Below are 25,259 nucleotides of genomic sequence, written 5' to 3'. Positions count from 1 at the left end.
GTTGTCAATGAGACAAATTAACTGCCCTAAGGTCCAAATCATGAACTGTACACCTGTCACACTCTGAAACTAAACATTGGTTTGGGTAAGATCTTATTAGATAATGAATATTGAATTTTTATATTAAGTAGAGCATGATCTTATAAATTGTGGATGAATGTTTAAGGAGTGATGAGACCTTTTGAAATATTAAAAAAAATGTGTGTGTTGGTGGAAATGACATGGAATTAACGTAATTGTAGGGAAGCTTCATACCAATGCTGGAACATGACTGGATTGAAACATTTGCAGTCCTGCAAATCTACTGTCGATCTAATCCATATTAATTGTACTTTGTAACCATAAATGTCATTTCCACCACAAAGGACATTTCTGTAGGTTATTTGTGGAAAAAATGGAAGATAGCTTCACTGATTGGCTTTGAATTAATACTTAGCATTTCATGTATTTAAAATACACTTATTTAACTAACATTTTTTGCTTTTAAATAGCACCTTTGAAGGAACAGCATGTCGTGAAAATTACACATAATAAATATATTAACTGATCAAGCAATATTTACTTTGATGTTTATTAATTTGTTGTTGCTGAAAATTTAAATTTCTCCATGTCCAACATGTGCTCTGATGTCAGTCAACATTTTCATAGAAACACACAGTGTTGTGGTGGAAACGACACCAAAACTGTGCGACAGCTATATTTTGTATAAAAAATTCTGATAGAGGTCTCGCATTAAATACTATAATATTTTTAAATTATTTTATTAGTGCTTAATTCAGGTACATTAATAGTTACCAGATAAGTAATATTTATAAACTGTATTTTCATTGTTGAAGTTTAAAAGTCTGGGTGTGCAACAAGGAGACCTAAAAGGAGGTTGAAAAGTATGGAAAAATCATAATAGTAAAGTAGTAAAAAAATTTTTAAGGTGGTTTTAATTTTAGCTTAACAAAGGAAGAGGAATTTGTCAAAAAAAAAAAAATGACCAAAGAACAAAAAAGTACCTATAAGTTAAGAATCACCTTTTTATTATATATTTATGTTAAATATTTATATATGGGTCGTGCGTGGCAGTAAAAAAAATAAATGCATTATAAAAAGTATTACATTAGATTTGATGATACCAGCAGAAACCCTGTCAGATTTAGTTTAGTATCGTTATCACAAACACAACCAAAATTTGTCATCGTGCTATGATGCTAATAACCTGTTCAAATGCAAAACATAAAGACTGTCCTTTGTTTCAGAACTCTGCACAAGTGCTGCTGGCACCGCTTCACACAAAGCACTTGCCTTTGAGGACAGTGGTGAAAATGGTAAGAATGTAACAACATGTAGACAACCCCTCCATTTTGTAAACTTCTCTGACACTAAGATGTTGTCTTAACTCTGCTTTAGTCATTTTATTTATTTCCATCATTTCCATATTAACTCTGCAATTTATATTAACCATGTAATTAATTATTTTTACCCTGTCCATTTTTTTTTTGTCTTTCTTAAATCTTAAACTTCTTTTTAATTCCTAGTTCCCTCAGCTCAGCCACCCGTTCTTGTTCTTCTGCCTAAGCATGACCATGGCATGAGCAGCTGGAGCTGTTCTCGAGCAGGCCGCCTGTGCAGATTCTGCCACATAGTCCTTAAACAGGGACCACGCAGCCAACACATCCATACGGCCATCCCTGGAGTGGCAGGAAAATACATTTACTGCCCAGAAATAGAAATAGACAATAGAAATTCTAATTGTAATCATCCATTATTTTCATGTCGCACCATTCTGTTGCTCCATCCATTCCTTTCAGTTACATTTTAATTGGTCATTGTTTTTGTCCTTAACATCTAGCACATAAGACCTAAACGGAGCATATTCTGGTAAATTGCAACTGTTTGTAAATTGTGTACTGATTAATCTAACTGATTGTTATTTGCTTGTGTACATATATCTAATTGACCTTGTTCTTTTTGTCCATTCCCATTGCTTTGCAGCAGCTATAATTTCCTTGGTTATACTTGTTTTGTTTTTTTTTGTTTTTTTGTTTACACTTGTTTTAGAACTCTAAATTCCACTGAAGGCATGTTTGAGTCAATTTAATAAAACATTGATTTTAAGTAAAGAGCTTGTCTCACCTGATTTAATCTTCAAACACTATTTGGCTTATCATCAATTAGAATAGTGGGTTAAATTGTTTATTTTGTAGATACATTTTTGAATGCAACATATTATACTGATATTACATACTTTATGGTCATTCTCTATACAGAAAAATATATACACATTTCAGGCTGAACTGATGTAGATTTTAACATACCTCTCATGTGAAATTTTGAATAACTAGTTCAGCACCTTTTAATCCACAACTCATGTCAATATTATTTTTATGTCATATAAATTAAAATGTTGTTTTTTTACTTTTAAATCTTTTGTTAATTTGATGTTTGTAGATTAAAACCTGACATTAATAAATAACATTTATTTCTGCTTAATTTTGTCTGAGCTAAACTGGCCAATAAACACACATTTAAAAAAATAAGTAAATAAAATTAATAAAGTAGAAATGCAACTAAAATACATCACACTTGTTTGTACCCACAAAAACATGTGAACTTTAAAAACAAATTTACAGGATTTACAGTTGCAAATTATATATATATATATATATATATATATATATATATATATATATATATATATTTATTATACAAATACATAAAAATTGAATTATGTATAAATTTAATATAAAGTTGCTGCCTTATTTTGTACATTTGGAATTTGCAGAATAACATGACAAATATATATTGAATTTTGAATAACATTTATAAAGTTCAGTATTTATATAGTAAATACAAAAATAAAATATATGAATATATAAATATGTTTTACATATAAATATATATAATATAAAATATATTTATTAACATATGTCAAATAAAACATTTATAAACATAACATGACAAATAAATATTGAATTTTGAGTAAGATTTATATATGTTTTATTAAATCTGATGCTGTCCAAGGTGCTGATTCAATACTGTAGCTACTTTGGCCAATAACCACACATAAAATAAATATAAATAATTGTTTCATGTAAATAATGATGTAACGTTTTTACTGGAAGGCTGTAGGGTGTCTTTTTGTGTTTACATTTGCTTTAAGTTCACATTTGAGCAGAGCGCAAAACTGCAGTGAGCGGGATTCGAACCCCGGTCCAGACGTTTACCCCAAATAATGTGAAAAAATCTGATTGGTTGTCGGTGTAATTCAAAACCTTGGACAGCGGCAACAAAGCTTGCATTTCATTGGCTGTCAGCGTGTTCCAACTATCCACGGCTGGCCCCCGCGTGGCAGGCGAGAATTCTACCACTGAACCACCAATGCTCGGCTGGGAGACCTTCGGCCTTCACATTGCCCTGGATTTAGTAATGGTGCGTAACTGTTACACGTCAAATCCAGGGAAAGGGGGGTCGGGTCAATATGCAAAGTTTGGAGCTCCTTCTAGCAAATCAGTCTTGGCCTTCAAGGCTCATTTTAAAGAATCCCACACACATGCAAACACACACCCCTTACTTAAAAGAACTCTGTTCCTCCATTTGCCCGGGAATCAGAGCCAGGCCTCCTGTGTGGCAGGCGAGAATGGATGATGGAAGAGACTTTTTAACTTTTACTCCTCCCATTTGGAGTGAGGGGGAGATGAAAATCTTATCGGCACCCTAGATTACCCTTTGTGAGCATAGTGGTTTACCACAGGGAGCGCACATGCTCAAGCGCATGGGCACGCAACTCGAGTTTCTCTTCATAGACGCATAAATCTTTCGCCTTTTACTAAAGATTTCCGTGGAGGGGAACCTTTCCGAGTGACCTGTATTTTTGGGTGCTCTGCTCACAGCAGAGCTGCACTGCAGTTTCAATAGCAGACTAAATCTGACCACACACCAATGTGCATTGGAGCAAAGCGTGCTTTCTCGTGGACCGTGTTTGCAGCCTTTGCGCTTCCTGTGTCGCAACTTCACATTTTTTTTCAGCCGGCATGGAAAGACGGCACTCTCATGACATGATGGGATCCAAACCTTGGGCTTCAGCTACTTTGGCCCTGTCAGTGACTCATGTACTTCCAGCATTCTTTTCTGCTCACAACAGAGCTGTATTGGAGTGTCAAGAGTGAATCTGGCCACCAGCCAATGGGCGGTGGAACGAAGCGCGCCTCACCACGTTCTTCTGCTTCTGCTGCGATCCTTGTTTGGAACTATTTTCGTTGGTGAAATAGAACAAAACAATGGAAATATTTAGTCTAATATGTAAGTAACTACTTGACTAACTACTTGTTTATTGAGCTAAAATTAATGTAACATTTGTAATTGTGAGAATTTTCAGCAAAAGGCTCACTTGGTATATTACTGAACTACTGTATATCATGTTATAAATAAACTATACATTTAAATTTTTTTACCTCAGGGTGTTTCTTTAGAGTGCTGTTACATTCATTTGTTTTATAGTATGTCACAAATAGACCAGAAATACTCTATCCATTACCAATTTCTGTTTACGTTTAATGTAGTAAAATAGGAATCTTTCTTGCCTTTCGATTCATCGCTGGTTATTTTTTGCCACTTCAGTTTTAATCAGGCAGTTTGTTCAGTCGGGCAAGTAAAAAAAAAAAAAAAAAAACATTTTAAAAGTATCTCGAAGGCTGGCGGTCAGCTAGCTCGACCTATATTTATTATTATTATTGATAACATTATATACAGAAAAAGGTAGTTTGACCAGTATTCTGCTGCTGCGATTCTGTCTGAAGACGCAGTAACTTCCACAGAGGGAGAAAAAAATCTAGAGTTGTTAGCAACTGGCCTTAGCCAAGCCCTATATTCATTTTTTTCAAGCTAAGTATCACTAATCTTGCACTAGCTAAAAAGTTAAATCCATTTTACTTTTGCGGTACAATCCGAGAGAGACTTGCGCCAATAACAGAAAGCTGATTGGCTATCGCATATTGGTCTCATTTGTAGTTTAAATACAGCAAATTATATTTGGAATAGTGAAATAAAGAACTACAACACCACGGAAACAACAAAAAGAGAATTTAAATGAGCATTAGAGGTAGTGTTACATGGACATCGGAAAAACAAGACCTGTGTAAAATTATTTAAGACCTAGAACAGCAAATTTAAGATTTTTTAAGGCCTAAAATTGTGATTTAGAAATTTTAGACTTTTTAAGACTTTTTAAGACCCCGCAGGAACCCTGTTATTTATCTTATTATTATTATGAGGAAATAATAAAAAGGAAGTTGTTAGTGATCACAATACAAATTACATTGAACTCCAAACGAATTACACAAACTGGTTCGTTTACATTAATAAATGAGGCATACAAAAACAGCAGGAAAAATAATTTGAATTAAATTAGATTAAATAAACTACACCAGACTTCCGGTAGAGAGGGCTAATGGAGTAGACGTGTTTGCCTTAAGACGGATAAAGATCCCACCTCATGCAGTAGTTATAGACCGATATCGCTGTTGAATGTAGACTTCAAAATTCTGGCTAAGTTTTATGTTTTCACCTTGAACGTGTTCTTCCCACTTTAATATTTCATGATCAGTCAGGCTTCACCCCAGGGAGACACTCTTTTTTTAATACCCGGAGACTTCTCAACATTCTCTTTACTCCTCCATCTGATTCGCCTGAAATTATTGTGTCCCTAGATGCTGAGAAGCCTTCGATAGGGTGGAATGGGTTATTTGTTTTTCATTCTGGAAAAGTTTGGGTTCGATTCTAGCTTTATCTCTTGGGTTAAACTTCTTTATTCTTCCCCTATAGCATCTGTACACACTAATGGTATGCGGCCGCCTTTTTTCTCTCTTCAACGTGGGACACGACAGGACTGTCCCCTGTCTCCCTTACTTTTTAATTTAGCCATAGAACCTTTAGCTATCTGGCTTCGTAGCCACAACAGCTTTGAGGGAATTAAAAGTCATGGATTAGTTCACAAACTTTCTCTATATGTCGATGACCTTTTATCATTTATTTCAAACCCCACAACCTCTCTGCCCCCAATTTTGGATATCTTAGACAAATTTAGCAATCTGGCTACAAGATAAATTTACAAAAAAGTGAACTCTTTTTTTTTGTTAATTCTAAAGCTAAAAATCTTCCCCGATCATCCTTACCCTTTAAGATCGCTTCTGACGGTTTCAGATACCTGGGGGTCTTTTTTACAAACTCATACAAGACTTTTTTTGCAAAAAATTTTCAACTACTTGTGGATAGGTCAAAGTTAGACATATGTAGATGGGCCTCTCTGCCTCTATCCTTGTAGGCCGCATAAATCTGGTCAAAATGGTTATTTTGCCTAAATTTCTTTAACTTTTTCAACACTTACCGATTTCCATAAATAAATCATTCTTTAATGGTTTTGATAGTATTTGCGTTCATTTCTGTGGGGAAATAAACCTGCTCGCCTTAAGAAGTCAATCTTACAACTCCCTAAGGCTAAAGGAGGCCTAGCACTCCCCAATTTCCAGCAATACTATTGGGCCTGCAATATACATAAGCTCCTTTTTTGGAACAGAGATAGCTACTCTGACAGTTGTCCTCCTTGGGTGCATATTGAAACTTCTTCAACAAAATGTTCTCTTTATTCTATTGTCTGTTCTCAACTCCCCTTAGAAGTATCGTCTGGGTCTCTACACATGAACTCGAGCATTGAGAACATTGTTTGTGAACACAGAGTTTACTAAAAAGAAAGGTTTTGAACAACTCACTTTCACTGTTTGAGTTTCTGCTCGCAGCCGTCTTGCCAGTAAAGAAGTGTTAATCTCCGAATGAGATATAATAGTGAGGAGAGTAAAGATGGATGGCTCCTTTCCATATAAATGCACGGCTAATTCATTGTTTTGTCGCAAGTGAAAAACAATATTAACCTTCTAGTTGTAAAAAGAGCCTCATATGGAGTCCACTGGCAAGACGGCCGCGAGCGGAGACTCAAACAGTGAAAGTGAGTTGTTCAAAACCTTTCTTTTTAGTAAACTCTGTGTACACAAACAATGTTCTCAATGCTCGAGTTCATCTGTAGAGACCCAGACTATACTTGGAGCAAAGTTTCATGGTGTGTCAAGCCTTCTTAATGTTTTAAAAATGTCGATTTTGATGCGCTCAAAGTTATGCCCCTAGTTCTCCCATTCACCAGCCATTGACCATAAAACGAAATCACGGTCAATCTCAAAAACAGCTCGGTTGTCGTAATTATGCTTTTAGATATAAGTTTGTCTCGTTTACAGTAAAAAAAAAAAAACAGCCCAGGTTGCATTTAGGTATTTTATTTCCTATTTGATTGCAACTCAAAATCATTGCTCACATACCATTTACACTTGATCTCATCTGCTTGTTTCAACTCATTTATTCATGCAATTACCCCTCTGTAAATTGCACTACAATTTTTAATTCCTCCCGTTCTCAATTTATTGATTTACTTTCACTATCACCAGCACTGCTTACCAAGTCTTCATTATTTCATTTCCCTCTTTGGTCGTTTTCTCTAGACTTACACTTTTTTTTATATTATTTGATCAGAAGATCTGAAAGATCCCATTCATTTAACCTCCCCTTGACAAAATGGGGAGTGAAGTGGTCAAAAGAAACTGTGATACAGATACAGTCTACTTGTGATCCAATCAACCAAACATTTTAAACCCAGATGTAAATAAAGCCTAAATTCACTGCTCAGATATTCTGAAACTTAGCAGAGGTGCTTCTGTAAACCTCAAGTTTTACTTGTTCCTGCAAGTCTTTCCACAGTAATGTTACAGCAAAGGCTTCTCTCTGGTGTTATTACATGACTGTCACACTGATTACATAAAAATACACTTCTCTCATGTGTGAAACCTCATGTGGTATTTAAGTTTTGCTTTATTTCTGAAATTCTTTCCGCAGTGACCACATATAAATGACGTCTCTCCAGAGTGAACTCTCATGTGCCGGTCAAGGGATCCTTTTTGGCTGAAACTTCTACATTGCTGGCAGGTGAAAGGCTTCTCTCCTGTGTGAACTCTTATGTGTCTGTCAAGGTTTCCTTTTTGGTTGAAACTTCTTCCACATTGCTGGCAAGTAAAAGGCTTCTCTCCAGTGTGAACTCTAAAGTGTTCTTCAAAGCGTACTTTATAATTAAACTTCTTTCCGCACTGAGGGCATGTGTAGGGTTGCTCTCCAGAGTGAATTATCATATGGTCTTCAAAATGTTGTTTTTGATGGAAACTCTGTCCACACTCAGAGCATGTGTAGGGATTCTCTCCAACGTGACTCCTAACATGTGTTTTGAGACTTTTTCTATGAACGAAATGCTTGCCACACTGTTGACAGCCATACGGTTTCTCTCCTGTGTGAACTCTCATGTGTTTTTTAATGCTTTCTGTTTGTTTGAAACACTTTCCAGACTGTTGACATGTGAAATAACTTCTTCCTGTCTTTTGAGTCCTTTTTCTTAAGGGAGTTTTCAATCTGTGAACAACTAAAAGATTTTTCTTCATTTATGAAATCATGATCTTTCTCTTCGATTTCATTTAGTACTTCACTCTCCTCTTTCAGTGCCATCAGGTCTAAGGTGAAAAAAGACAAATAAAAGTTAACCGCAGTTTAATGACAAACAACAACAGACATCAAAACATTCAAACATGTAAAGTTTTTCAACTAATATACAGTACAAGTACATCCTAAATCCACTAAGCAACTTTAAGAGGTGTTGAGTCCCACTGCACTGATACCCTCTTAGCCAAAGCAACAGAGGAAGCTCACAAACAGAAAATCACAGTTATATGAAACGGATGACAAATGCGAATACCAGTATAAACAAAAGCACATGGAGGACACAAAACAAAACTGAAAACAAAGAAATACTTGATTTTAATCATATATTATTTAAGTTCTTCATCAAGCAGTCTCTGGTATTTTCATAAGCATAACATGTTTTTTGTAGCAATTAGCATTTGCAGTCTTTAGCATTGTGTGTAATATTTCTGTCTAGACCATTATTCCCATCAGGTTGCAACAGTACGTTAATTCAGACGTTAATTCGCTGGTGTCTGAAAATGAGTTTTGCCATTAAAATTGTTTTAAATGTCTGAAATGTCAATGGTATTTGATAGCTTGATATGAAAATGTGTGAAAATAAGAGTGGTGCTGACCATCTCTAACTCTGATAAACTTTTATTCATGACCCACTTTGGCCCAAGATATTCAAATGATAAGCCATATATGAGGTTGATGAATGATAGGCAAATGTTTTATTTCCTGCCCGATATATCATTATTAGGCAGACCTCAAGGACCAGCTGTTAACAATCTGCTCAATGACATGGAACATTTTTACTGTGATTGACTAAATAACAAAGTTTAAGTCGACTAAGCCTCTTCTCGACGACTAACATTCGGTAAACTAATAAGGGGGCAGCCCTAGTCGAGTGAAAGCGATGGCTGTCACCAGACTTTATTTTGCATATGTCATAATTACATCAGAGCAAGTTAGACCACATGCAAAACTTTTATTTAACCATTTCATATGAAAAATGTTACTCAATCCTAGTGGTGCACCTTAAAATTTACATATTAAATGAGACACAAGTCTACAAATGCTGTTTTTAAATCAGAGCACTAAAATAACTTTAAGAATAAAAATGAAGCTGAAATTCTTTCAAAAAAGAAAGCTGCAGGAGGACAAACAGAGTAGAAAAACACCTGACAAAGTCAAATGAATTCAGAAAATGTAGAGGACAGTTCATAGGATAGTTCAGCTTTGAGAATGAAAACCAACCTGTTTGTTCCTCAGTATCTTCTTGTTTGACTCTGAATGTTTCTTCAATCTTCACGTCTTCACTCTCCTCTTTAATAAATGCCATCTTTATAATAGTATGTCATGTGGATCTCAGTTGCTCCAGCAGGAGTTTTTTTCTGTTTGGAAACGCTCTGTTTAAGATGAGAGTAATTAACAGAAATATAAAAAATAAATAAATAAATAAATCTGTGTGCATCTCAGTCAGCTCTAGTCCAGTAGTCAGTGCACTAGTAAGGGAGTCAGAGTAATAGTTAATGGACTTAAATGATTTGATTTAACAAACACTCAAACCTTTTAACTTTATATTCTGTTTTGATTAACATTTAATGATTAGTATATTACATTTAATCGATTACACACTTTAAAAATTGCTATTGTATTTAAAGGTTGTCATTACAACAATCAAACATTTGCAATTGTTTGTCAAAGTTGTCATTTCTCATGTTTGAGTTTGTTCTCGTTGTATTGACACTGTTTTGAGCAGCAGGTCTCTCAGCGAGCGGCGATTCGAAACAGTGAATCATTTTGTGAATCAACCGATTCAATTGACTCGGAGTTTGTAATTCGTGTTTCTGATCTGAATCACTAACAGAGAGAGAAATCAGACTGATCTGTGGATGTGCTTTACTCACCCAAAATAACGTTCATTATCAGATAAAATATTACAAAGTTACACAAAATAATTATAAAGTTTAAATCGCCTGTAAACCATATAAAATAGTCTGAACGTGTATGAATTTGAACACTTTAAATGATTAAGACTACAAACCTTTCTTCAGCTGAAACCATTCATACACTGATGCAGGAGCGCGGCGCAGCCTTATGACGTCACACCACAAGATCAAAAATAAAAGTCCTGTTCACGCTCTTGTGTGTCTACAATCCAAAGAGTGCATAGATATCTACAGGGAAACATATGGACTATAAAACTTATGTCAAAGGTTTTTTTCTTGGTGAAATACACATTAAAATATATAAAAAGAATGAAATGATAAAAATATTATTTTACTAATATTTACAAATGGTGATATTTATAATTTTAATTACTTATGAATTATTTGATTTTTCAAAAATGCATTCATTCATTCGTTCATTTATTCATTTATGTATTTCTGACAATGTTCATGTCCACAATTGTTTCTTTCCATGTTCATTTAATATTTACTTAATTTCGTATTTATTTCTGCATTATGTCTACATTTATTTATGTCCTGACTAAGACGTTTATTTATTTAGACCTTTCTTTGTCAGCAAGGGAGAAGCTCTGATGCCACAGTGTGACCCACCAACAATGTTTTGTTTTTGTTCTGTTTGTACCAAAAAGGCTAAGAAAAAGATAAAGATAAATAAAGATAAATGACTGAAAATGTAAAGCATGCATGTAAATGATAATGATAAACACACTTCCTAAGAGGATTCCAGGATTTTTTTTTTTTTTTTTACCACTTCCAAAACAACCCCCTTTCAAAAATTTGGGGGCATCTGAATCCTCAAACATGCATTTAACATGATATGAAACATATATATATATATATATATATATATATATATATATATATATATATATATATATATATATATATATATATATATATATATATATATATATATATATATATATATGTGTGTGTGTATGTGTATGTGTATATATATATATATATATATATATATATATATATATATAAACATTTTCATTTCAAAGGTGAAGGAACAAATGACTTCATTAAGTACCCAGTACAGCTGACTACTGAAGCCCAAGCTGAGCTGCAGTGGAGATTCAACTACTACAGCAAAGCAGATCTGGCTTCTTATAAATACAGAATTCCCCAAAAAACACAATGTCACGCCACACAGAGACTAGTGTAAGTACTCCACTTTATCCTCCAAACCTAAAGTTTGTTGTACTGAAGACAGTGAGTTGTGTGATTGTACTGTAATACACAACTGTGAACATGGGCATATCATTAAAAAAACTTATTCCACACTTTCTTGTACAATTAAAAATTATAAATGTGGACTGACAAATTCAGATCCTCTTTTTAATGGAGAAATATGACAACGATGTTGAAAAAACTGATTTAAAATGAAGTGTAAAAGAAAATTTAATAAATGCATGTTCCAATTTTATTACACTTTTGTCTATTAAAATTGCTCTTATTGCTTTTTACTTAAAGTACTTTTTTTTTTAATTCATCAATTTGTTAAATAAACTAGATTTTAAAAGATTTGACCTTTATTGTGGATATTTCTATGTTTATTAATTATTCAACAAGACTTTTTCAATAAAGGAACTGTTGATAGAAGATGAGAAGTATCCAAATGAACTGAGGGATCAAGAAGGAAGCAAGACCAGTAAAAAAACGGTCTGGGGCAGCTCAAACTGATAAAATCCCAACCAAAAACAGCAGAAACTGCGTCAATCTGAAGACATAGAAATTTTAAAACTTAGAAATATCAGCATTCATTCAAAATGCCTGTGTAAAACTGGTAAATCTGCTGCTGATCATTCAGAAATGAGCAATTAATACTAAATGGAAACGGTAGAAAATGACTGAGATTTCTTTGTTACCTCCTTACTGGTCCAGACCAGTTACCTCCTGAAGCATACAGTGATATACTACATAAACAATAATACTGCAAAAATACAGAGTAATGTACTGCAAAAACAATACAGTATAAAACACAGTAATGTACTGCATAAGCAATAATATTGCACAAAAATACTGTAATATACAATAATACTGTATAAACAGTATAAAAGTGTCTAAAAATCCAACAAGATCCAACTGGTACTGCGGTAACCAATGTCAAGACAAAATTAATTAACATTCATTGTTTCAAAACACAATACCATAAATTCAAAAGGCAAATCATGCAAAACAAAAAGGTGCTCATCATATAGTTTTCAGTTAGCACACTACTGTTTTGCCGAATGAGTCTATTTTTCAGTCCATGCACCTTTACACCTCCAATGCAAATCTTTTGAATGACCTCAATGTGCAATGTAGTTTTTTGGGGAAAATCAATATTAAGCACAAAAATCAGCCCGACTAGTAGAGCTACAGCATGGGGGAGGCCTTTGACATCTCTCGGGATAATCTTCCTCCAGAACCACAGTAAAGTCAAAGGCATCATCTCCATCAGTCATTAGGAGAATGATCCATCCAGATCCATTCCTGCAGTCACACAGTCTTCAATGTCGGTTTCCTACAGTAATTGTATTATCAAAATATTAATTCAGAATGTCATTTTTTTTTATTGAAATATTGTATAACACAATTTTTTGCAGAAAATGATGTAGGGAGGACAGGTATCTTAAGACCATGCTTGCAATTTACTGTTTTCTACATTAAATCATTCTACATAATGTAAAGAAGATTCTATGACAATATAACCTTGATATATTTAATACTGACAATGTGAACAGTGAAATTAAACTTAAAAAAATGTGGCATTTGTTATCTCATAATTAGATTATGCAGTTTTTAAATTTCACAGACAGGGTCATGGTTAAACATATATATCCAGACCATTATTTTAAGCAAAGGTATAATATTAACCTGGAATTCTTAAATAAAAGAAAAAAACACTGTTAGATTAATTTGTGAGAATGACAGGCAAATTTTCTAGCTTTAAATGCATTTTTATATAATTACCTATTAAATATGTTGTCCTTTCTGTCAAAGAGTTACATTTAACCAAACCTAAAACATTTACAAAAATATACAAATTATTAAATAACAAAAAGGAATTTACTGGAGTACAGGCTTCAATATTACAAAAAGAAGAAAGTAAGATCATTATTGTCGATTTTGTAAAGTAAACTGCAGCAAATACATTTTTGTGTTCTCATTCGCTACAATAGGAAAAAAAAAAAAATCCATGATAGTGTCTCAGTGACTTTCCAAATAATGGGAAAAAGTAAATAAATAACAAGAGGTTGATTAGTCAAAAGAGTTTATGTCAGATTTACAGACACACATTCAGCCTTTGTATAGAAACACTTGCAGCAGTTGTTTTAGGTATGAATGTCAAGGTAAGAAAACACAAAGTATAGTGTTGTAAATGTACATTAATTTAACAAACGGAAATTGTTTCTAGATTTACCATGCTAATAATTGTGGAAATGCAGATAAAACACATCAGTGTGTAAACGGGACTTTTATTTTGGTGATGTGACGTCATAAAGCGGCGCCCCTAGCCCTGCATTTGTTGTGATTCGGCTGAAGAAAGGTTTGTGCTTTTTAATCAATGCAAACTATTGTCAATTTAAACGTTTTTACAAGCTACACACAAAAAACGAGTCATTCTTAAATATAACATTGTAATGCTTTGTTATTTTGCGAGTAAAGTGCACCCTCATATTAATAACAGAAATAACCCTCAATTTGCTCCTTAAATATGAATCAGTCCATGTTTCAAGTAGAAAGTGAGAGAAAATGCGAATCCGAATCATTTGAACCGAATCAGTGGTAAAATGATTCAGTGATTCGAAGCGTTTGAATCGACTCATTCAGTGGTAACAAACACACACATGTATAATGATAACTTTTACAAACTGCAAATGTTTTCATGAAAGTGTAATTATTAGATTTTATGTACAAATAATTGATTGCCAAAACTAAATAATAAATGCCTAATATCTATTTTAGTCTGGTCATTTCCCATTAACTATTACTCTGAGTCTCTTACCAGTGCACTGACCGCTGTAGTGAACACATAGAGATTTAGTTGGGTTTTTTTGCATTTATTTTTGAGAATAATTTAATTTCTGTTAATTATTCTGATCTTAAACAGGACAAAAGTGTCCAAACACACAGAGAAAACCCCTCCTGAATCAACTGAGATCCGTGTGACACACTATTATAAAGATGGTGTTTATTAAAGAGGAGAGTGAAGACACAACGATTGAAGAAACATTCAGAGTCAAACATGAAGATACTGAGGAACAAACAGGTTGGTTTTTTTATTGTCAAAGCTGAACTGACTTGATCCTTAAAATGTTTAGCTCTACAGAAATGAATGATATTTGTGATAAATGTTTCTGAGTGTCGTAATTCAAGCGGTTTGTGGACAGACATGTTGAGATCACATGACCAGACAAATAATAAAATCCTGCGTTCACATTGGACATTTGTTATTATGACATCATGCTTTTAGGTTGTAACAATAATACAGAATAAGCCTGAATATTTTTGTTCTGTAACATTAAACCCAATATCTGCTTCTAAATTAAAAGCATTCACTTTAATCACTTAATTATGCAGCAGTCTCTGTTGTGCCAATTTTCTGTTCCAATAAGTCAAGAGGCAGAAAGCTTTTAGTGATTTACTTCTTGCAAGAAATTTGGGCAATTAATTGAAATACAATTTCAGCTTCCAACGATTATGAAAATACAATAATCAAGATAAAACGATTAGTGTGCACCATTCTGCCCATTCCCTTTCCAGTGGAGCGGTTTCACTCCTCCATTAAACCTATTGTGCAAATCAGTCAAATTATGTGTTTGTGTTTTTACAGAGAACTGTTCTGTGCATGCGCTCCGACACAAAGCAGAGCACAAATGTATAAAGTAAACTTTTAGCTTAAACTGCATGCCTAAATGCTCATATACACGCAAAACTGTCAAAATGCTGCACTTGATTATTGATAATGATTATTCACATAAACCATCGTTAGTTTTGTCTTAAGTGAACACAAACAGCTGAGAATGAAAATGTGTTTAACAGTATATTAGATCCATGCAGCTCTTAAAACGACAACAGCTCACACTATTCCCTCTGTCATCTGTAATGTTAACCAAACTACAAAAGACAAAAGCCTTTGTAGCTGTAATAATAAACAAATCAAGTTTAATTCTTACAGTGAAGACTATGCTGTTTTAGTTTATGGTTAATTCTATTTCATTTCTCTTCAGCTGTTAGCTCATAATTAGATAAAATAATAAGATAATACAAAATTTTAAGTAGGCCACACAAGTAACATATAACTGAACATCATATGATACCTTAAATAATTGTGAAAAACATTGATTATATGTGTACTTTAAATTTCTTTAGAGAGAAATATTACTTTTCATATTTAAGCCCAAAATAGAAGCTTATCCTGTGACTGAAAAACAGGGACTAAAAAGATTTTATATATACAAATATAATTAAAATATGATAGAAATGCTTGAACTGATTAAACAATGAACCAATTAATAGATTAATAAATACTGAGTAACAAACAGGTTGGTTTTCATTCTCAAAGCTGAACTCACTCATTTGATCCACATTAAAATGTCCAGCTCTAAAACACACACACACACACACACACACACACACACACACACATATATATATATATAATATTATAGGATTATACAATTGCTTGTTTTTATTATTAGCACTTTGAGTAATGGGAATAGGTTTTGCGATTACATTTAACTCCTGCTTTAATAGTTTAGTGTGTTTAAGATCTCAATGTTGCTGGGTTTGATGCTTGTGCTTTGAGCAATTAAAAATGGTGTTAATTTGGATTTGTCTTTTTTGCATTAGACCTGATGACACTGAAAGAGGAGAGTCAAGAACTCAACGAAAAGGAAGATGATCTCCAGCATGAGAAACATGATTTCATGGCTGGAGAAAAATCATATAGTTGCTCAAATACGGAAACAAAAGCACAAAAGTCGACAATAAAAAGAAGTGTTTTTACCTGCCAACAGTGTGGAAAAACTTACAACAGAAAGGAAAACCTTAAAGTCCACATGAGAATTCACTCTGGAGAAAGACCTTTCACCTGTCAACAATGTGGAAAGAGTTTAATTCGAAAAGGAAACCTTACTTTCCATATGAGAGTTCACACTGGAAATAGACCTTTTGTCTGCCAACAGTGTGGAAAGAGATTTATTGAAAGAGGATGCCTTAATGCCCACATGATCATTCACACTGGAGAAAAGCCTTACACCTGCAAACTATGTGGAAAGAGCTTCAATCGAAAATCAAACCTTAAAAAACATACAAACATTCACACTGGAGAAAGACCTTTCACCTGCCAACAGTGTGGAAAGAGTTTCAATCAAAAAGACAAACTTCAAAACCACATGAGAATTCACACTGGAGAGAAGCCTTATGCATGCTCTCAATGTGAAAGGAGTTTTGCACAAAAACACAGCCTTAATGCCCACATCAGATTTCACACTGGAGAAAAACCTTACACCTGCAAACTATGTGGAAAGAGCTTCGGTCGAAAATCAAGCCTTGATAAACACACAAACATTCACAGTGGAGAAAGACATTTCATTGTGTTCTCAGTGTCCAAGGAGTTTTACAGAAATATTCCCTGGATGTCCACCTGAAAACTCATACTGGAGAGAAAGCTTTCACCTGTCATGAATGTGGAAAGAGATTCACTCACAAAAGAACACTTAATAGACACATGAAGTTTCACACTGGAGAAAAGCCTGATCACAGTTTTGACGGACATTGAGTAGCTCACTAACATGTACAGTACAATCACACCAGAGTGATTAGACTACAGTTTGTCATGTGATTAACTAATATATATATATATATATATATATTATTTTTATTTATTTATTTTATTTTTTTTTAATTTTTTTTTGTGATTCAGATCTGTTTTTGTCATGACAGTGTGAACAGTACAAACCACATGGAATTTCTGCCATTTGTGGTAGTAAATCTGATACAGGTCAGATGTTTTGCAATGTGACCGCAGTGTGAACAGTCACCTAAAAGATTTAACATACTACTCAATGCTATCAGTTGTGAAAGAACTCACAAGCATTACAGTTACAACTCTACAGTGCCTTGCAAAAGTATTCATACCTCTTCATTTTTTTTCACAATTTGTTTTGTTGCAGCATTATGTTAAACTGCTTTAAATAAGTTTTTCCCCCACATCAATTTACACTTCATACACCATAATAATGACAAAGCAAATTTTACAAATTTATTAAAATAAAACACTGAAATAAGTACATTGCATAAGTATTCATACCCTTAACTCAGTACATAGTTGAAGCACCTTTACAGCCTCAAGTCTTTTTGGGTCTGATGTGACAAGCTTTGCACATCTGCATTTGGCAATTATCTGCCATTCTTTGCCTCACCTTTTCACCTCTCAAGCTCTGTCAGCTTGGATGAGGGCTGGCAGACATTTTCTAGAGTCCTAGTTGTTCCAGTCGTCTTCCATTACGGATAATGCTTCTGTGAACCTTCAATGCAGCAGATTTTTTTCTGAACTCTTCCCTAGATCATTGCCTTAACACCCCTGCTGAAAAAAACAATAGAAACCAATACAGAATTTGTATTGGTTTTAATGGTTTTAATGGAAATTGTATTGGTTTTATTGGAACCTGTAATGGTCCTTATGGGTCTCTACTGGTGATTTGTTTCCTTCTATTGGTAACATGTCGGTCTATTGGATACCATTAAGGGGGAAAAAAATACCAATAGAAACCATCACAGAATTTGTAATGGTTTTACTGGTTATAATGACAATTGTATTGGTTTCATTGGAACCTGTAATGGTCCTTATGGGTCTCTACTGGTGATTTGTTTCCTTCTATTGGTAACATGTCGGTCTATTGGATACCATTAAGGGGGAAAAAAATACCAATAGAAACCATCACAGAAGTTGTAATGGTTTTACTGGTTATAATGACAATTGTATTGGTTTTATTGGAACCTGTAATGGTCCTTGTTATTTAACACATATTAGATATTGCTGACACTTTCTAGATTATTTAATAAATTGATGAAAGACTATTTGTAGCAAAGTTCGATTATTATTAATATTAATAGTGTGAGTCTGGAAGTCTTATGTTTATTTGATAGTGATATCACATTTATTTTGTTTGTATGAAGGCTCAAAACAAATAAAAAGGGAACATTCATTTTTTTGTACCATTTTTGCTAAAATATATTGTTTTATAGAAGGAGGTTTCATAGGTTTGGCAAATAAATTTTTTAGAAGTTTGTATAGACATCTTTTGGGGGCGTTCTTGGGAGTCTTTTTAAATATTGTTCACGTGAGAACTTGCACGCCTGACCTCGCGTTGTTTCCATGTCACTTCTCGCGCGTGTTTGGTTGTGAGACGATTTGCGGACCGGGACAAAGTTGTCGGCGATTCTTCCTATTGTAAAGTCATGCAGTGTGAAACCTCCTGTCGCCGATCCATCTTGCAGTGTGAACACAGCAGCTACCCCAGATAGTCATGCAGTGTGAAAAGATCTGTGACACGATTGCTTTGAAAATCGTGCAGTCTGAACTCGGCATAAGTTGTCTTTACAGGTCAACACTGCTTTACCCGCTTCTGCAGCTTGTGAACATCTTTACAGCACAGCAGGGCTTATTTTCAGTCCCAGGAGGGCAAGAATGGACTCAGAAAACTTTGAGAATCAGCTCCTTCTCAAGCTGAATAAAAAATATTGCCACTTCAGTTAGATCAGTAGTGCAATACTGTACTAGCATACTCACCAAAAGTATAATTAATGGCATGCTGACTAATGATATATACTGACACAAATACTGATATAACATTCTTCCTGGAGAAATGCATGACTGAAATGCAGCTGTGACTGTGACTGAAATCGATGTGTTTCTGATACAAAAACCTGTTACTGTAAATCTGATATGGCCAGTTTATTTTTATGCAACGTGACATTCAGATACAATATAGTGAAAGAAAACTCATGTGAACCTGTGTTTAATACAAGTTTTAATAAGCTTTAACTTGTAACTTTACAAATAAACCTTAAATTGAAACGGCCTGCTCTGAAATGGTGTTATTTCATTTGGTTATAAAGGAAAAGGTTTTGAGCTCATGATAATTTTAATAGACGTAAGTGCCTGACTATATCATTCTATTAATAGATCAGTGTGCTAAGAGTAACATTAGAGTCTTTTCACATATTGTTGATTAAGCAATTGTGACAAAAATGATAACGGGAGAGTCTTGCGACAAAAATGATGTAGGGTCTGGACCAATCAAACACACAATTGTTCATTAGAAGTAGGAAAAAAATCACACACACCCTTTTCTTAGTCCCCAACTGTAGGCTCCGGCAAGTCTCACATGGCCCACAAGGCCCCGGTTGCTATAGTGACCAGGACACCTCTGCCAGACCAGATAAACTTTACGACGTAAAAGAATGTGAATCGCAACTTCCCCAACCAACTCTCTCTTAAACAGACTGCAATAGTAACTGACTTCGTTCATTAATTCTTTAACAAACCTTCCTATGAATGAACACACCAATCCCCAAGTCAGTGTGTATTTCATTGTGGTTTGGGTATCTTGTCTTTTAGTGTAATGTTTTTATGCATGTGTTACTATAGATATGGATGGATGTGTTGTGCGGTGTAACCACATGGTCATGTTTGGTATCTCTGAATTCGTATTTTGATGGCCTAAAGGATGATGCATATTATATGTCAATACACATGCAACATATTACAGTTGCATGAATCCCTAGTAGATATGAATGAGTACCCACATGCTCTCAGGAAAAGGGTCATAAAAAAGCCCCCTTTCTATCCAAACCTCCCGCTTGGAATTTCAGCCTCTCTCATCTCTCTTCTCTTACTCTTCTCTCTTCTCTTGGACTGAAAACACGTCACCCGCGCCTCCCCCAGATCCATGGGGGGGGGGGGGGGGGGTGCTCACCCTGCAATCATGAGGCCTACAAACCCTTCTTCGAAGCCATGCGGTCTCCAAGGACACTCAAGGAACTGAAAAGGACTTTCTGAACTGAACACATACGGAACCAATGCACAACAACAAGAGCTTGCAAGTATCTGTCCTTTCTAACGTAGATAGCTGCGTTTAAGGCGTTTTATGAAAACGATTTCAGGTTGTTCAGAACCGTTTCATTCCTGTCCAATGCAACTCACTTTCTGTCTCTCTCTTACTCTCTCTCTCTCTTACTCTCTCTCTCACGCGTTCTCTGTCTATTTGTGTTTAATGTACGTTTGTCTATGTGCGATCGTTTGTAAATAGTTGAGTTTAATAAACAACCATATATTCACATATAATGATTCTCTGTGCTGAACGCTTACATTACAACAGTCACTTAAACTGTGTCGATCTCATATTGCTACCTTAAGCCCTATTGTGTTCAAATTGTTTTAACTCCGTTCTGATTCGTAAAAAAAAAACGTTGCCGTGACGACGGCCAACGTCAGAGTAATGAGTATCACTGAGTAATTTGCTTGACAAAGAAACCAGTCGATATCGTTATTACTGTTACTGATCAGAAACTGGAAATTGCGTATATTTAATGACTATTATTATACACAATTTCCTGTGAGTTAAACTACTTTCCCTGACTGAAATGTATGTTTTAAATAACTCATTTCATCCTATTCATTGGTCGGAAGACCTGGTGGAGATAAGAAACACTTGTACACACATGTTGATCAATTTGAAATTCTTTGAGCTAATGACATTTTCTACATATTGGCGACAGAATGCGGGGCAGTTTTAAACTATGTGATGTAAGCAACTCAGGAATAATTTATGTGTCTCCATGCTTGTTTATTCAAACTCGGCTCGTGACTCGCGTCTCTTTTGTTTGTGTGTGTGTGTGTGTGTGTGTGTTAGAAAGGTGTGGACCCGCCCACCTTTAACACCTTCACAGATGCTTGAGCCTCTCGCACAGAGAAACTCAACAGCTGTTAAAGATGTAACTTAACTGCAGTTTATATATTGACCCTATAAAGTGAAGAAAACTTTTATGGAGCGTCCTAAAGCCACCCTAAATTGAGCGTAGAAATCCTCTTTTTAGCGTGAAGAAGTTGATTGAGCGAGTTTCCTCTTTCACCTTACAAGGCCTTTATATTTATATTTTGAGTGTAGATAGATTAACCATTGATGTGCATTCCAAGGCTAATCAGCTATCTTGCTCCTTTGGGTTAAAACCTCAGATTAGCTACCTGATAAAATTAACCCCTTTTGCTCGTCGAATAGATTTAATATAGTAAACAACTTCGCGTCATTACTGTACAAATCTTGATCGAGTGTTATTTATTTGTTTTTGTGCAAAGCACACACAAGTCTTGTGTCAGCAGCCTGACTCAAGATCGACGTGCACGCATAGTAACTAAGCAACCTTTTAATAGTGAACGCATCCTATTAAGATAAGGTTTGCAAACCCACACATGTACCTGTGTTCAGTAAATGGACATAAGAAATATACACCCGCGATAACTCGTCGCCATGGTAACTGCGCTTAGATGCACGTTTAAATCCACACAAGGTGGAATCTGAAATCCCGCATAAAAAGGTATTTCCTTCTATTAAAAGCTAGAAGTCTGTCTAAAACCTTTTCCAATACCTATGCATGATTTCATGTTTTTGTTTTCTTTGGGCAAAAACGCTTATGGATAGTCCCAGTCAGTCTCTCCCTTCTCTTTTCCTTTTGATTTTACATTATTAATTATTGTTATTTGAACCATAATGATAATTAACATAATGTATGTTTTCTTTTTTGTGTGATTTAATTTTAATTATTTCACCGCCTTAGATTCAACTCTCCCTTTAGCAATTATAATTGTATTTGCTCATTTTAAATTTTTGATTAAACAGTCTTGATTAAAATTTAAACTTTGACCAAATCGATCAAGTTGCACTCTCAGTACCCCAAAAAGCTAACTCAGCCCATCCCAGGAGGTCTGTTTTTCTTTCTCAGCTCTGCCATTTCCCAGGTGTGACGACTCTATAGCGCCCCCACCCGATGGGCCCCGTCACTGACCCCAGGGCTGGCAGTCAGCTCACTTTCTCTCTTTTGCTCTCTCAGCTCTGCCATTTCCCAGGTGTGACGACTCCATAGCGCCCCCACCCGGTGGGCCCCGTCACTGACCCCAGGGCTGGCAGTCAGCTCACTTTCTCTCTTTTGCTTTAACCCTTTATACCTCTCTTTCTGATGGATTTTGTTTTTGTTTTTCTCCCTATTAGAGACTGAACCTGTCTGAACATCAGTGAAATCTTTTGGTAACTACACCGATGAACTGAATAGCTCCAAAGTTAATCGCTCATCATTAAGTTTACTCATAGTTTCCTGTGTTTACCCACACAAACTATCTGACCCCTTCTTTACAGCTAGGATAATAAGCGTTTAGTTTGCGTCACCATCTGATGACATCAGTTAAGTGCGCAACACATAACCCACATTTTAGCTCATTAGTTCTGTACGGACTTGCATTGGCTCGTTGTGCTTTGTCTCTCCCTCTCTATTTGTGTCAACATGTCACCATCCAGTCCCGCCATCCAGTCCAGACAAGGCAAAGTTGCCATCCTGCCCTGGGTCTAGTGACTACAGCACCTGAGCGGAGAACAGCCGGACGACCACGCACACAGGCGAATGGATCACGATCCAGTCAAGACTGGATCGTCTGACTAAAGCCGCAGCGGAGAAGGCTTCACCCACGACGGAACCAGGACAGCGCGCAGAACCGCCTAGACCATCTGGATGTTCAGAGATAGCGGATGAAGAGGACAAGGACCTACATGAGGAGAGAGGAGAAAAGCTTCAAGACACGCCTGCAACACCCCCACAGACTGAGCGCAGAGAGCAGTACAGCAGAACACTCCTAAACAGCAGAAGCTCTCTTTACAATGGCCCCAGGCAGACAACGACAATCATGCCACGGCCAAAGCCTATAAAGGCCACCTGCAAGCAGCGTACGCCGAAGTTCAAGCAACGACTCCGCAAAGAAACAAAGTGAGCTGAACCCAGCACACCTTAAAGAACTCAAAGGCTTGCAGATAACAATGTGAACAAACAGGAGAGCTCAACACACAATCTCTCCCGGGCCTAACAGCCCACCGTTCACACCTCACACGCCAGCACGCTGGCCAGGAATCTGACAGCTGTCGCAACTAAACGCTGTCCTCCTGAACACTGCAGTAGGCTACAATACACGCCTGTCGGCAAAACATTGACTTTTAAGCAAGAACATTGCCCAGTGTGACCACGAGACAGATCTGCTTAGCTCCACCTCCAGCCAACAGGACCCCAGCCTTTTGTACCAGCAGTCAAAACTGTCAAAGCGGAATACAGCAGCTAAGAACACGACTGCTACGACCAGCATCTGAGCCTACGTGAGACAACACGACAGACACCAAGGGAAGACGGCATCAACGCCAGAACTCTTTCTCCTCAGATATCCACATCACACTGTGAGTCACCACCCAAATGCTACGGCCTTCTTCCGTACAGCGATCGCTCGATTCAGCGGACTCTACGGACAGCTGGAAAACGGCCAAGCACCAGAAGGCAATAAAGATTAGCAAAGTGTTTGACCAGCTGCCCCATGCCAAGAGGAACGTCTGACTGACTAAGGTGAACGAACATACAGTGGTGTATGGGAGCTGAACACGCAGCGACATCACTGTGTGGGAGTGATCTGAGATCAGTGCAGACCAACAAATGACAAAAAAAAAAAAAAAAAGGAACAAGGGCTTCTAGGAACAGAAACATTTTGGTGGCATAACTGTTACCAGAGTAGAATAGGAAACGGCGTAAAAAGATTAAGCAAATAGTAGAAGACAGAGCTGTGCTAGCTGGAAAGTGCTACATCTGCCTGAGGGGCAGATTGCAGCATTTGTTTACAGTAAACCATATCACACGGCCCAAAAGATGCAAGCCTGGAGCTCCCACGCACCTGACCATCAACACTAAGTGCATGTACGCACCATGTACAAATCACAGATGGACACGCCCTTTCTTCATCAGCACCAACCTGCTGACTCGTGTTGAAACCACACATTACAAAGATTTGGGCTTAAGTACGGGACCTTAACCAGCCAGCCAACCAGTCAACTCATCTGAAGTTCACTGCCAGGTCACAAAAGACAAGTGTGACATCCCAGCCACTGTTCACACGCTCCCGAAACTACAAGGGCACCAGGTACTTCATCAGATGTCAAGTGCATACAGCTTCCATCGCACTAATGCCTGACAACCATGGACAACACTGAGGACACCTGTGCTTTGAACTTAACTTGGAATAGACAATGCAAAACCTGCTACTTCCTGTTTCTCACAGCCCACGAGAACTCCCTCAACTGCGAGAAAGCCCTGCTAGATAAGACTACGCCCAGATGTTTACACTCTGGCGAACGAACTACCTGCATTCACCAAAAGGGGTCACTGTTCGGCTCAAAACACAGTGTGGCCAAAACCCTAACGGTGCACACACATTCAATGGAATACGTGAAGCAGTGCCCACTCTAGAAGCCACACCCCCTTTCTGAAAAGTAATCTTTTGCAGTGTACATACCATACAGGTATTTCAAAGACTTTAATACTTCCGTCATAAAGAGCCTAAGAGAAAATGGCCACTCCGAAGTAGTGCCAAAGCTGCTCTCCACATATGACGATGATCCAGAACTAATGTCATGTACATGGTCCCATGCACAGAACGACATGACATCA

At 36.2% G+C, this 25,259-nt stretch overlaps 2 protein-coding genes and 1 non-coding gene across 3 annotated transcripts in view; 2 read left to right on the top strand and 1 right to left on the bottom strand.

The window, feature by feature from the left end:
- Positions 1 to 25,259, top strand: part of LOC141326062 (uncharacterized) — a 629,392-nt gene that overhangs the window by 396,138 nt on the left and 207,995 nt on the right. Inside the window, 3 exon segments of the mRNA XM_073834763.1 lie at positions 1,248 to 1,316; positions 1,527 to 1,687; positions 16,640 to 16,943. Coding sequence (XP_073690864.1) covers positions 1,248 to 1,316; positions 1,527 to 1,687; positions 16,640 to 16,943 — 534 coding nt within the window.
- Positions 3,773 to 3,888, top strand: LOC141327214 (U5 spliceosomal RNA). Its single transcript, XR_012354523.1, has one exon. It is a non-coding gene; the product is annotated as a U5 spliceosomal RNA (small nuclear RNA).
- Positions 7,295 to 9,904, bottom strand: LOC141325699 (uncharacterized). Its single transcript, XM_073834456.1, has 2 exons — positions 9,796 to 9,904; positions 7,295 to 8,585 (listed from the first exon to the last, which is right to left on the bottom strand). Exon 2 carries the CDS (start codon positions 8,514 to 8,516, stop codon positions 7,863 to 7,865), a length of 654 nt encoding a protein of 217 aa, XP_073690557.1. The 5' UTR covers positions 8,517 to 8,585; positions 9,796 to 9,904; the 3' UTR covers positions 7,295 to 7,862.

The sequence above is a fragment of the Garra rufa genome, chromosome 2, assembly GCF_049309525.1.
Source record: "Garra rufa chromosome 2, GarRuf1.0, whole genome shotgun sequence".
NCBI classification, from domain to species: domain Eukaryota; kingdom Metazoa; phylum Chordata; class Actinopteri; order Cypriniformes; family Cyprinidae; genus Garra; species Garra rufa.
Note: the sequence above shows the minus strand (reverse complement) of the source record. Positions and strands in the feature narration are given on the sequence as shown.